Genomic DNA, 13,064 nt, shown 5'->3' on the forward strand with positions numbered 1-13,064 from the left:
AAGAAATACTCTGATGATGAATTATTTTTTTAGAGACAGATACCACATCTTTTCTGTACCATCCTTCCATCAATTTTAATCAATCTATATAATTAGACAATTTAAACTTGTCAAGTGTGAATAAGGATGCCACATTTAGGAGAAATTATATAAGTTCCTGATATCTTAACATCTTGCCCAATTACAACATCCTTTGGGATGGGATTTCATTTAAGATGATATAAATTAAACTCCCCCCATTATCTGATAAAATGCTACAAAAATGTACCATGTTATCAGAAGGTGCTGTTCCAGAGCTAAACAGACGAACAATAATGACACGGGAAATGCACTCTCATCTCCTAGATGGCACCTGACACTTAGGTTTTCTTGCTTTCCCCCCACAACCCCTGCAGCCCCTCCTACCACAGCCTTGCTCATCACTGTTGTCCCTGCAGTCATCAAAACCATTGCACACAGCCCACTGTGGGACACAGCGGTAGTTCGTCCTACAGCTGAATTCTGTATGGTTGTCACAGCGATGGCTCACTGAAAAGAGAGGAAATAGCAAAGTCAGAACTGAAGTCTCAGTCCTGCATGAAAACAGCACCAAAAGATACCTTCCCATTGTCATATTAAGGAGTAACAATTATCATGTTACCAACTGGATTAATTCTGGCAACATGTGTCTGTTTTAGGTGTGATCTATTTACCAAGAACAGAAGTGTCTTAAGTTTCCTCACTATCCCAGTATCACTCATTTGTGTTACAGGATAACTATGGGGGCTGGGGTGGGGGAGAACCAGGCTTGAAGCAAAAAGAAACCTGGGTGTCAGGTCTGCCACGAAATACAAATGTGATCATCCACTTAATGTGAACCTCAGTTTCCTCATCTGTAAAATGGGAATTGGTAATACATTCCCTACCTCACAGGGTTGCCCTAAGGCTCAAATGAGAAAGCGCTAAACATACAAAATATTCTGGGTAGTAAGATATTCGGGGTCTCAAGAGGAGGAATCAGACACTTTCAAAACTGGGTCTGGTCCCACCTGCAAGCCATACTTGGCCTTGCAGTGCCAGAGTTAGCAGGGAGAGCCAACGGGAAGTGTGCCATGGGGCCAAAGCAGGGGCCCCTTGGTTTCCTGATCCGGGTCATGAATGTCCCTCCCACTTACTGCATTCTGACACCGGCTCATCCGAGTAGTCTCCACAGTCATTGTCCACATCACACTTCCAGCCTTGAGGGATGCAGTGGTTATTGGCACACTTAAAATAGCCTGGCTGGCAGATCCTGCTGGCACAGTTGTAAACATCTTCATCTGAGTTATCCCCGCAGTCGTTCTCCGAGTCACACCGCCAGGCTTCTGGGATGCAACGTTTGTTGGCACACTGCCATTCATTGGACTCGCAGCGGTGATGCTCTGCAAGCAGGGGCATTGCGTTGCAAGGTGTTAGGAAAAGAAGCTCCTAATTTACGCTGATGGATCTTGGAGAGCCTGATCACAATTTCTTTTCAGAGGACTCATGTCCTAATGCGCTTATTGTCAACCAGCACAATTACATAGTCAGTTACTCTTTTGACTATGACCATCTCCCAAATTCATAAATATCCTTCTCTTGCATGCAGAATTAGGGGTTCAAGACTACTCTCTGATGGCATACTAAATTCACCCTCTCCTCTCCCTGTTCTCCTAATGGACAACGTGTTTCAAACTTCACGTTTGTTGTTATTAATGTGTTGTTTTTCGTTTGGAGGGTTTCCTTCTTGGCTTTTAAAAATGAAAACACAGGGGCGCCTGGGTGGCGCAGTCGGTTAAGCGTCCGGCTTCAGCCAGGTCACGATCTCGCGGTCCGTGAGTTCGAGCCCCGCGTCGGGCTCTGGGCTGATGGCTCAGAGCCTGGAGCCTGTTTCCGATTCTGTGTCTCCCTCTCTCTCTGCCCCTCCCCCATTCATGCTCTGTCTCTCTCTGTCCCAAAAATAAATAAACGTTGAAAAAAAAATTTTTTTTTAATGAAAACACAAATAAATATTACACACGAGAGTCCTTGTTTAAAATGAGAGTGGGAAACCCTCATTTCACCCTCAATGTTAGCACCCCAGGAGGATTCTATGCAGAGCACATGGTAAAGAATCACGGAATGCAGATGACATACGACCCACCTCAACTGTTTGCCCTATAAAGACCTTACTTTATAAAAATATAGTATGGACGCGACATTTCTTCTAGGACTGTGGACAAGTTTTTGGGTTACGGCATGCAGAAAATCCCCACAGAATTGCAATCGCACACAATCTGCTATAGAAATGGGCAAAGAGGGGCGCCTGGGTGGCTTGGTCGGTTAAGCGTCTGACTTCAGCTCAGGTCATGATCTCACGGTCCGTGAGTTCGAGCCCCGCATCGGGCTCTGTGCTGACAGCTCAGAGCCTGGAGCCTCTTTCAGATTCTGTGTCTCCCTCTCTCTCTGCCCCTCCCCTGTTCATGCTCTGTCTCTCTGTCTCAAAAATAAATAAACGTTAAAAAAAATTAAAAAAAAAAAAGAAATGGTCAAAGAAGGCATAAAGCAATTCAACACACCACAAAGAATCTGGTCTTCATCAGAGCCATCAGGGCAATCTTGGTGAGCGTTGCACAGGAAGTGCGAGCTGGTACAGTTGCCATCCTTGCACTGGAACTGGCCTAATGGGCAGTAGCGCTGTGGGCAAAGGACTGGTTCATCAGAGCCATCCGAGCAGTCTTTCTGTCCATCACATTTCCACCAGATAGGAATACACCTGACAGACAAAACGCAGCACTTCTCTTAGCAAAACACTTGGTAGGAGAGGCTATCCAGAGAGAAGATGTCAAATCTGAATCCCAGGTGATAATACGCAGGAGTATTTACTGTGGTGTATTTTCAGAGAAAATATAACTAACTAGATAAGATGGAACAGGTTGGTTAAGACTCAGATGCATGCTGGAAAAAATGCTTTGACCTAACGATTAAATTCCTGCCACAGAAGACAGTGGAGTGTGTGTTTGGGGTGGTGATTCTGGTAGCAGGAATTGGTTGGCAGTATCTGCTGGGGTGACATAAAAGGCATACAGGTATTGGTTGGAAAGGTAGAGGGCACTTACATTTATTGACAGCCTAGGTCAAGATAGGCATATGCTAGATCCTTAATCTAAGATATTTTACTTAAGCAGACTAATCTGCCATTGAATCTTACATGCCATGATCTGAATTAACACCTCCCCCTGACTCAGTCATCAGTGGCCTACAGCCATTGTCAGGGAAATAACCTGTGGGCATGTTTTGTAACAGACACAAATGATCAAAAATGGATTTAAATGTATAATCCTGGATCCTCTGGCATAGTTAACTAAGAAGCTAGGCCAGTATATGAGTGGGAAAGAAAGAAATTCTACAACTCTTGAGGACTATTTTTCAGTGTGCACATATACAGTCTTGGGCCTGACACCTAGAACAATTTATTAGAAATAAAAAACACAGCTTGCTTTCTCTCTAAAATATAAATACTTGCATATGTAGGTATGACCTTTTGGTTAATAAATAGCTTCTATTCATGGGTGATATTATCTGAACTTGGAGACAGAGAGTCTTGGTGCATTCCGAACGAACCACATTAATTACCCCAAATCTGAGTTTATTAGGAAATTCCCATCCTTTGGACCCTCGAAGTTCAATGGGTGTCCACAGGGATAGAGAGGCAGTGGGGTGAGGGAAGAGAGAGCCTTACTTTTCATTGTTAGCACACAGGAATTGGGTGCTAGAGCACTTGGGCAGGCAGAAGTTGAGGTCACCCATATGGATGGTTCGGAAGTCATCTGGACACTCACAAGTGAATCCATTTCCTCCTGCTGTGATGAGGCAGAGATGAGAACAGCCACCATTGTTGGCCCCACAGGGATTGTTCACTAGTGAAAGAAGGAAAATATATGTTCATTCATTTAAAATATCAAGCACAGGTGAGCTGACTGCTCACCTAATCAAACTAGTCACCTCTCATACGAAAAATCATTATCCCAGTTACATGCTTTTTCCAAAAATTCATAAATAGGACAGATGGTAGAACTGTGTAAGCAATGCTATGCTTTGAGAAAACTGATCTATGTGCTACCAGAAGTAAGGCATACCCACTGGTGTTTAGGACTAGAAAATATGTGTTTCTCAAAGTCTTTGGAGATCAGGTGGGGAACTTAGCTTAAGTTCATGTGCCCAGAACCTAACAGTTTTAATTTCTAGCAGATGCTAGAAATTTTTCTTTCATTCTGAGAATATGGGCAATAGAAGTATGGCCAAGAATGAAGCGAACAGGTAAACTGTGCAGTAGCACCTTTACTAATATTCTGGGTCATCACTTGGAAGTAAAGATTAATTTGAACTTATGTTTTATAATTAAGAAAATTCTATCCCCAACATGGGGCTCACACACAAGACTCCAAGAGCAAGAGTCTGTGCCCTACCAACTAAGCCAGCCAGGCGCCCCTAATTTAAACTTGTTTAAATAATATCAAAAGTATTCACTTCCGGGGGGTGGGAGGACCTGAATATCCTTATTTTGCCAATTCTCATTTTTCCTTACTTATAAGTTTATCATGTTTAACAAAACACCACAACAAAGCAGGCCCACAAAATCCATTCTATCCCCAAAGCATATTCCAGACCTTTGCTAGATTATCTTTAAGTTATACAATGGTTTTAACTACATGATGAGGAATATTAGTTCAAAAGAAAAAATTTTCCCTAACTTATGAGACACTGTGTTGCTCTTAACATTATTACCTTCCAGATGACAAGCATAACATATGCTTAACACATAAAATGTCATACACAAATAGACACTTAATAAATGATGTTTTATAATTATTGTAATTTTCTTTTAAACATTTCCTTTAAATCAATCATTTAATAGATTGGTATTATGGAATGACTATTTATTGTGGTTACATAGGAAATGCCCTTATTTTTCAAAGGTGCTTTCTTAAGTATTTAGGGGTGAAATGTCATGATATTTTTAACCCACTTTAAAATACTTCAGTCCTCTCACCAAATACTTCAGCCCAGTAACTACAGCAACATAACAATTGTTAATTCTTATTAAAAACAAAAGCCCAGAATAAACCAGATGTTAAGGAAAAAAAAGTTATATACCACTATCAACAATAGCCAAACTATGGAAAGAGACCAAATGTCCATCAACTGATAAATGGATAAAGAAGAAGCGGTATGTTAATACAATGGAATATTACTCGGCAATGAAAAGAATGAAATCTTGCCATTTGCAACAAGGTGGATGGAACTGGAGAGTATTATGCTAAGCAAAATAAGTCAGAGAAACACAGACATCATATGATTTCACTCATGTGCAGAATTTGAGAAACACAACAGATGAACATAGGGAAAGGAAAAGAAAAATAAGATGAAAACAGAGAGGGAAACAAACCATAAGAGACTCTTAAAGACAGAGAAGAAACTGAGGGTTGGAGGGGAGGTGGGTGGGAGAATGGGCTAAATGGGTGATTGGCTTCAAGGAGGACACGTGTTGGGATGAGCACTGGGTGTTATATGTAAGTGATGAAACACTAGGTTCTACTTCTGAAGCCAAGACTATACTGTATGTTAACTAACTTGAATTTAAATTAAAAAAAAAAAGTTATAAGCAGCCTTTCCCATATGCTTTGCAGGAAACACTAACAAGTGATGTCATTCTCTTTATAAATTATGTTTATGCTTAAAGAAATAAGAATGGCATGCATAGAAACTAAAGCAACTGGGCCAGGCTTCTCAGTCACGTACTCACCAACTGGCTGCCTGTATGGATGATACACGTGGATGTCAAACGGTTTATGTGTTGTGTTCACCAGGACAGTCCTATCTGATCCGTCATATTTGTTTCCCTTTTCAACTGTCCTTGTATTCCAATCTGTCCAATAAATAATGTCTTCAAAAATGGTAATAGCAAAGGGGTGAGAGAGTGTCCCATCATACACGGTATGTCGATGGCGGCCCTCCAAATCAGAATACCTAGGGTGGGAGGAAGAGTCACTTAATGAAGCTAACTCCTTTCTTCTAATAGCTTTAGGGATAGATGAACTGAAAAATCAATTAATAAAATTCTACCTTCTAGTGGTAACTGAAGCCCACTCAGATCCTCCCCGAAACTCTTAGACTCTAATTAAACAAAAACCAAACTTAAAACATATTTTAGCTGACACAAGGTGTAAAAATTGAAAGAGCCATGCTTAAAAAATAGGAATAGCCACAGGAGTTCAACAATCCCTAAATCCTAACCATGGTTGTTTTGCTACAGATGCAGCTGGTTCAGCTCTTATAGGCTTATAACCTCTTACATTAATGTTCTCCATTCAACATCCTTTTGATATCCTGGGATGGACATAATTTTTGTTTCCTAAGTCACTGGTAGAAATCAGAGGATAGCAATATAAAGCTGGGATTTTGCCTTTTCACGAACATTTCTGAGGAGAAGCTGTTCTTAAGAGACAGCGAGGTTCTCAGTGTCACCTGCAAGGAATATACTAACTGAGTGAAAGTATAGGCCTGAAGGCTTCACTTTGCATACCCTGGCAGCACATTTATTATGAATCATTCCTTGGGCACTATTGATGAGTACTTTTCCAGACAAATAAAATTCCAGAGGAGGTTTTCTGATTTCAAGATATCACAGAGCATCTATGGCCAGATTTCCAGGTCCTTCCAGTTCTATTGCCTTGCTCATTGCTATGAGTCTATGTCAAAATACTGATATCAATTTTAGAGTAGACCCTAAAACTCAAATGGGAAGTGGAACGAGCTAGCAGCTAAGAAATTTGATGTTAGACATACAATATTAAAAATATCTCCAAAACATGATAACTTACGGTAACTTACAGGAAAACTTCAAGACCTTCTTGACCAATGTTATATGTCTCAATTTTAAAAACAAAAAGGTTAGGGGTGCCTGGGTGGCTCAGTCGGTTAAGCGTCTTATTTCAACTCAGGTCATGATCTCACGGTTCGTGAATTTGAGCCCCACATCAGGTTCTGCACTGACAGCTCAGAGCCTGGAGCCTGCTTCAGATTCTGTGTCTCCCTCTCTCTGCCCCTCCCCAACTCATACGCACGCGCATGCACTCTCTCTCTCTCAAAAATAAACATTAAATTAAAAAAAAAAAAACAGGTTAAAAAAGGGATAAGAAAATTAAGACGAGTTGAGCACCAAGCTGTCTATAATAAGGGAGAGTTTACTACCTCCATTTCCTAGATGAAAAAGCAATAAAAAATGAAAGCACCAGGACAAAAACCTAATCTATCTGGCTTCAATCTTCACATTCTTTCTACTATACCATAACCACAGAGCTCAGTGAATTGCCTATAGGCAGTTTTGTTTAGAAATGACTTCCAAGTGACTTCTAACACACAGGCAGTTAGAAGCTGCCTGGGAATAACACACTGGCAACAGAAGCCCTGAAATAAACAGTTGCCCAGTTTACTTTATCCTTTTTTCTGTACGTACTCAATGTAACCCAGGTGGGCATCTGCCCAATAGAGTAGATCGTTGGTGTAGTCAATGGTGATGCCATTGGGCCACTCTATCTTGGTAGAAATAATCACAGACTTATTCACTCCATCCATGCCTACTCTCCCAATGTATGCTCGGTGAGCCCAGTCTGCCCAGTAGACATGCCTGTTGGAGAAAACACAAAGGGTCAGTCCTTGAAGCCGAAAGAAGTCAGTAGCCAAAAGACATAGCTTCTCTCCAAATAGAGACATAGAACTGACATGCTACAGAGTCTCTCAGAAAGGAAAGAGAACTAACAGAAAACAATCTTTAAAAAGGATGATGTATAGGAAATGCTCAAGAATGAACATGATTAACTGGGGATTTCAGTGGGTTTCACATGGAGAGTTCAGTAGAGGTGGTGTTTTGGTTTTTTTTTTTAACCTCAATTTTCTCTGCATGCAGCCAAAACAGGTGACTTGAAAAGTGAAATGGTATGTCATAGCAAACAGAACAATTGATGAATATCATTTGAGTATGCCATGCTTCTACCCATTATAACTAAACCATTTACCAGTTAAGAAAAGCAGAAGACAAATCCCAGCAAGATATTGGCCTTGAGATAAGTATGTGAACAGCCTTTTTGGTTACAGAGGCAGAATAAGGGCATGAGAGAAGAGCCCAAGATGACAGGGAGACAATACCCATATTGAGGGTGGAGGGCAATTCCTCTGGGATTTTCAAAGCAGAAGGTATTGTTGACATCCACACAGTGCTCGGCCAACTTGCGGCGGTATCGACCATCAAGGTCAGAGACAGAGAGGCAATTCAGGTAGGCATCCACCCAGTAGAGTTTTCTGAAATGAAAGGCCAGGAGTTACCGATAAAGCCATTTTGCTTGTTAAACGGTTTAGCTACCAAGTTTCCTATCCGTACTATGGTGGAATCACAAAGACCGCTGCTAGAAGGCACTTTCCCCCAAGAAAACAGGGGCAAGGGGAAACAGGAAACTAACCTTCCTGCAATGAGGCAACAGAAGATTCAAGATTGTGAACTACAATTCCCACCTTAAAGAGATTGTCACATAGGGAATTCTGGGGCCACACCTCGAATAAGGATTTTGGCTTTACTTTCTTAATGCAGCATAGGGCATCCTTCTCAGGCAATGTAAAGGCTTAGAGGAGCAGGGTCACAGAAGGGAAAGCAATTAGTGTCATATGAGAGAGCCGAGGAAGCAGACTTGTCTAAGTGAATTATTGAGACCGCGCGAAGGAACTCTGAATTATGACAACCTTAAGATACAGAGAAACCTTACCCCTCCCTGGCCCTGTCAGACTGGGCTGACAAAATGAGTTGCTTATTCTGGGCAATCTTACTTAATCAAACTTAAGAACCTTCAGACACTTATTAGAATCTTTTAGAAACTTCTACCTCAAGGATATTTCAGTTCTAAATATATTGCTATTCAGTAAAATCCATTTATTTTCTATTCTTAATCTGTGGTCCTTAATCTACCATCAGCATAGGTGAGGCTTTGAGGGATCTATGAACCTTCTAAAACCAATGCAAAGTTGTGCAAGTGTAAATGTTCTAAGTGCTTTTATCCAGCAAGAGGTTCACGACTTTCACCAGTCTTAAAGCAAAGGATTCAATGCCCCCTAGAATTTGAGGGTCATTTAAGATCTGATGGTCAGTTCCAACTGGAAGGAGAGTGAGTGTCTCCTTGCAAGAGGGGACCCCTGTTCCAACCAACCTGGATGTTCAGACTATTTAACTATTAGCATGGCAGCATCCTTTTAAGGATGAGAATGAGGAAATGAGTATGCAGAAATCTACAAGCATTGCCAGTTAATTCAGTTGGGTAAATCCTGATGAATGAGGTGTCCACAAGCTTGGATTCAATTCTCTACTAAGATAAAAACAGGGGCACCTGGGTGCCTTAGTCAGTTAAGCGTCCGACTCTTGGTTTCAGCTCAAGTTATGATCTCACGACTCCTGAGTTCAAGCCCCACATTGGGCTGGGAGCTGACAGTGCGGAGCCTGCTTGGGAATCTGTCTCCCTCTCTCCCTCTGCCCCTCCCCTGCTCACTCTGTTTTTCTGTCTCAAATAAATAGACAAACAAATATTTTTACAAAGCTGAAAACATTGCCTATAATATTTCTTAAAAGCCCTTTTAACTTTTAAAAAGCTCCTCCATGTTTTCTTACCTGGTAACCCAGTCTACGGCCAGACTTTCTGCAGCTGGTAGTTTGTGGTTTATGACTATCTCCCTGTTTGTCTTATTCAGAAACATTCTCTCAATGACTTTATTCTCTGCATCAATCCAATACAGTCTCTTTTCTACTCGGTCAAAGTCCAATGCCACAGCATTGCCCAGTCCTTGCAAAATGAGGGAGTAAAAATGGCCATCTAGAGTTAGATTTCTCAAATAGTAACGGTTGCTAAAAATGAGATAGGGCTCGATGTTACTGTTCTGCCGACAGCTTTTTCCATCTGGTTCTCGGAGGTAGCCTGGGGCACACTTACAGATGTAAGAACCCATTACATTCTCACACTTCTGGCTACAGACAAAGGGCGTCTCCTTGCATTCATCAATATCATCACAACTCCGATTGTCAAACATAAGCTTGTAACCAGGACGGCAAGAACAATAGAAACTGGTGAGGGTGTCTGTGCAGTCTTGGTCACAGCCACTTAGTAAAGGGTCATTGCATTCGTTAACACCTGTAAGTAAAAGACAGGTATTAGAGAAGCTAAAATGTCCACCAAGGACCCACCATAATGGGTCAAGCTTCCCACTCGACGGCCCAATTCTTAATGAAACATGCTAAAGGAAGACAGACAATAAGGGCTTTCTAAAGGCCATAGATTATTCAAAAGTCACCATTTTTCAACTTCCTCCCCTACTTAATGCTTCACTGGTGGTTTGAACAACTAATATAACTAGTAAGATTAAGTTTGACTTCTAATCCTATACCTGCTACTCTCCTTGTAACTAATAATTTAAAAAGTAAAATGGCGGGAGAGAGGAGAAAGAAGAGCAAAAGGAAAGAGCCTGGCAGGTGTTATGCTGGTAAAACAGCATCTCGGGGAGGGGGGGCGGGTAGGTAGAGGAATGCTATGATTTGTAGCATCTCCCATTTCCATGGTATGACTCTCTCACATGACCAATTCCAGGTTACCAGGGCGACATCACTGAACGGGGAGCTGGGAAGAGATGTAGACATTTGGCTCTCATAAGATAGGATGAGCCGGCCAGCAGCCTCCTAAGTGTACTTGTAGCTGGTCCTGTGACACATAGCCAAGCTCACCCAGAAACTACGCAGGGAAGATAACATGTTCCCATTAATTCTATGTTTTATAAATGCTCAACTGGTTTACCTGGGGAGGTCAGAGTGAGAGGGGGTTTAAAACTCTCCCCCCTTTGGTCACCTGAGGATGAAAATATATAGGCAAAGGAATCCTAGCAGAGGGACAGCTCAGGCAACAAGTCATTTCAAGGGTTCAAAGAGAATCAACACTGTTTGCCCTGTTTAACAATGCTGTTTAACTACCAATGGTATGAATTTGTTCATCTTCCATTCTCTATAATAACTGCCCAACTGATGAATTAGCTGAACAATGTTTGTGTACCGACCTTATATACCAAGAAATCCTTGCGTTCTGATAGACAAGCAATAGTAATTTCCTAGTGATATACTATTTAGAGGACAGACTGGGAAGTCCCTGTGAGTCATAAAGGGTTGAGAATCCACATTCAGTCTCCCTGTTTTCCTTTTCCCAAAACTTCTGCTATACTCACCACATCCTTTCTCATCACTGTTGTCTGAGCAGTCATCTAGGTGGTTGCAGACTTTTACCATATCGATGCAGTTCCCGTTGTTACACTTGAACTGATGAGGGGGGCACGTAGTCTCTGGAGTGTGGCACAAGTGCTCCTCCTCATCAGATCCATCTCTACAGTCATTTTCCCCATCACAGACTTCCTGCTTATAAATGCACAGCCCGTTCTGACAGGTAAACTCACTCTCACTGCAAGTGGGGTACAAGCAGTCCCTCTCATCACTGTAGTCACCACAGTCATCGCGCCGGTCACACCTGTGTAATGAGACCCAGTACCACACTTGGAAAGGTTGACAAGTCTCAACTATCACCTACTTGGGACTTTGCTTTCTTCTTCTACCTGAACATCATGTGAACCATTTCAGTAACAAGACCACCCATGTCCTTAGTTCCCTCTCCCCCAGAGAGGGAACCCCACCAATCTCCAGCTCAAGAAGAATCTAATATTTAGCATTCCATATAATTTCCCCAGGTGCTGGTTGCTACCATTAGACATGTGGATCTAGAGATATTAAAAATAATCATATTCATTTTTAAGCAGTTGACTAATTAAACAGAACTTTTATAGCTTTGGTGTTCATAATATCTATTCATCAGATAATGATGACAACTTATGGGCACGGGAAATATCCTGCATCGCCATGTGATAGAAGCGGCCATACCCAAGTGAAAATATATTATAAATGATGAGATTATTATGTGTCCCCTAACATATCTTCCAATTGCAGTAATGTTTTCATTGTCCTGTTCCTTCCATCTTTTTATTTATGATACCCTGCCACCTGTCATGAGATGTGAGTGTCATGGTGACGGGAAAGAGGAAAAACTAAAAGTTAAGTATGGGCTGAGGGCAAAGGAACAAGGCATTTCCTATTATTGTCCGTGGACCTAGCATTCCCAGGCATCACGAGGACAACATAGTTCCCTGAAATTCTGTGAGCCAGACTGGTCTCTCCTCTCTATATTAATGCAAAATCCCATGAAAGTTATGATTACTGATGAGGGTCTCGTTGACAGTAACAAAACATAAGTATAAAGGAATCATGAAATTCATAATAAAGGAATTCATAAGTATAAAGGAATCTTGAACAAGGATTGGTAAAGCTAATGTTTGACAGTTCATAAAAGGATTTACCATGGAGGGCATAGGAGCTAGAGGCACAGTATTAAAAGATGTTAAGGTACAAAAGCTGAATGTGGTCAATTTTACAACTGATCTATGGTCAGGTCGCTAATCAGCAATGCCACCCACAAACCTAGGGCACTGGCAAAGTGATTCATAACAAAATGAGTGCATGTAACGGTAAAAAAAAAAAAAAGCTGTGATCAGAGGAAGCTGGTTTAACCCCATTTGGTGTCCTGGGACCTATTTAACTCATTTCCAAATGATCTGAAACACTGATGCTGTCTATCCTATAGTTTAGATCCAACTCCGAACTTAGAAAAGCAAATCACCAGGTTTTTGGACATCACAGCACATCAATATTCCAGAAAGCTGCTCACAACTCAGCCTCATCCAGGTTCTTCAGCAACATCATAATGAGCCAAGAAAAAAAAAAATCAATAGGAAAACTGATCTCCTATAGCACCATACAAAATGGGGGAACACATACTCTGCCAAGCAAGCAAAAGGATGCACATTAAGAGGGCTCTTAGTAGCAACTACTGGCAAAAACAAGAGAACCCAGGGTTATGTTAGACTCTATCGCTCATGTGTCCAGATAAGAAGTATTTGTCGTT

The 13,064-nt window shown here is 41.5% G+C and overlaps 1 protein-coding gene across 2 annotated transcripts in view; it reads right to left on the reverse strand.

The window, feature by feature from the left end:
• Positions 1-13,064, reverse strand: part of LRP2 (LDL receptor related protein 2) — a 199,123-nt gene that overhangs the window by 37,875 nt on the left and 148,184 nt on the right. For both annotated transcript variants that reach the window (XM_043576972.1, XM_043576970.1), the window contains exons 49-57: positions 11,284-11,579; positions 9,689-10,205; positions 8,185-8,337; positions 7,496-7,666; positions 5,783-6,006; positions 3,719-3,896; positions 2,556-2,752; positions 1,155-1,400; positions 406-528 (exon numbers count right to left, since the gene is read on the reverse strand). In XM_043576972.1, coding sequence (XP_043432907.1) covers positions 406-528; positions 1,155-1,400; positions 2,556-2,752; positions 3,719-3,896; positions 5,783-6,006; positions 7,496-7,666; positions 8,185-8,337; positions 9,689-10,205; positions 11,284-11,579 — 2,105 coding nt within the window. The remainder of the gene's footprint in view (positions 1-405; positions 529-1,154; positions 1,401-2,555; positions 2,753-3,718; positions 3,897-5,782; positions 6,007-7,495; positions 7,667-8,184; positions 8,338-9,688; positions 10,206-11,283; positions 11,580-13,064) is intronic.

This window comes from Prionailurus bengalensis, chromosome C1 (assembly GCF_016509475.1).
Source record: "Prionailurus bengalensis isolate Pbe53 chromosome C1, Fcat_Pben_1.1_paternal_pri, whole genome shotgun sequence".
Lineage (NCBI taxonomy): Eukaryota > Metazoa > Chordata > Mammalia > Carnivora > Felidae > Prionailurus > Prionailurus bengalensis.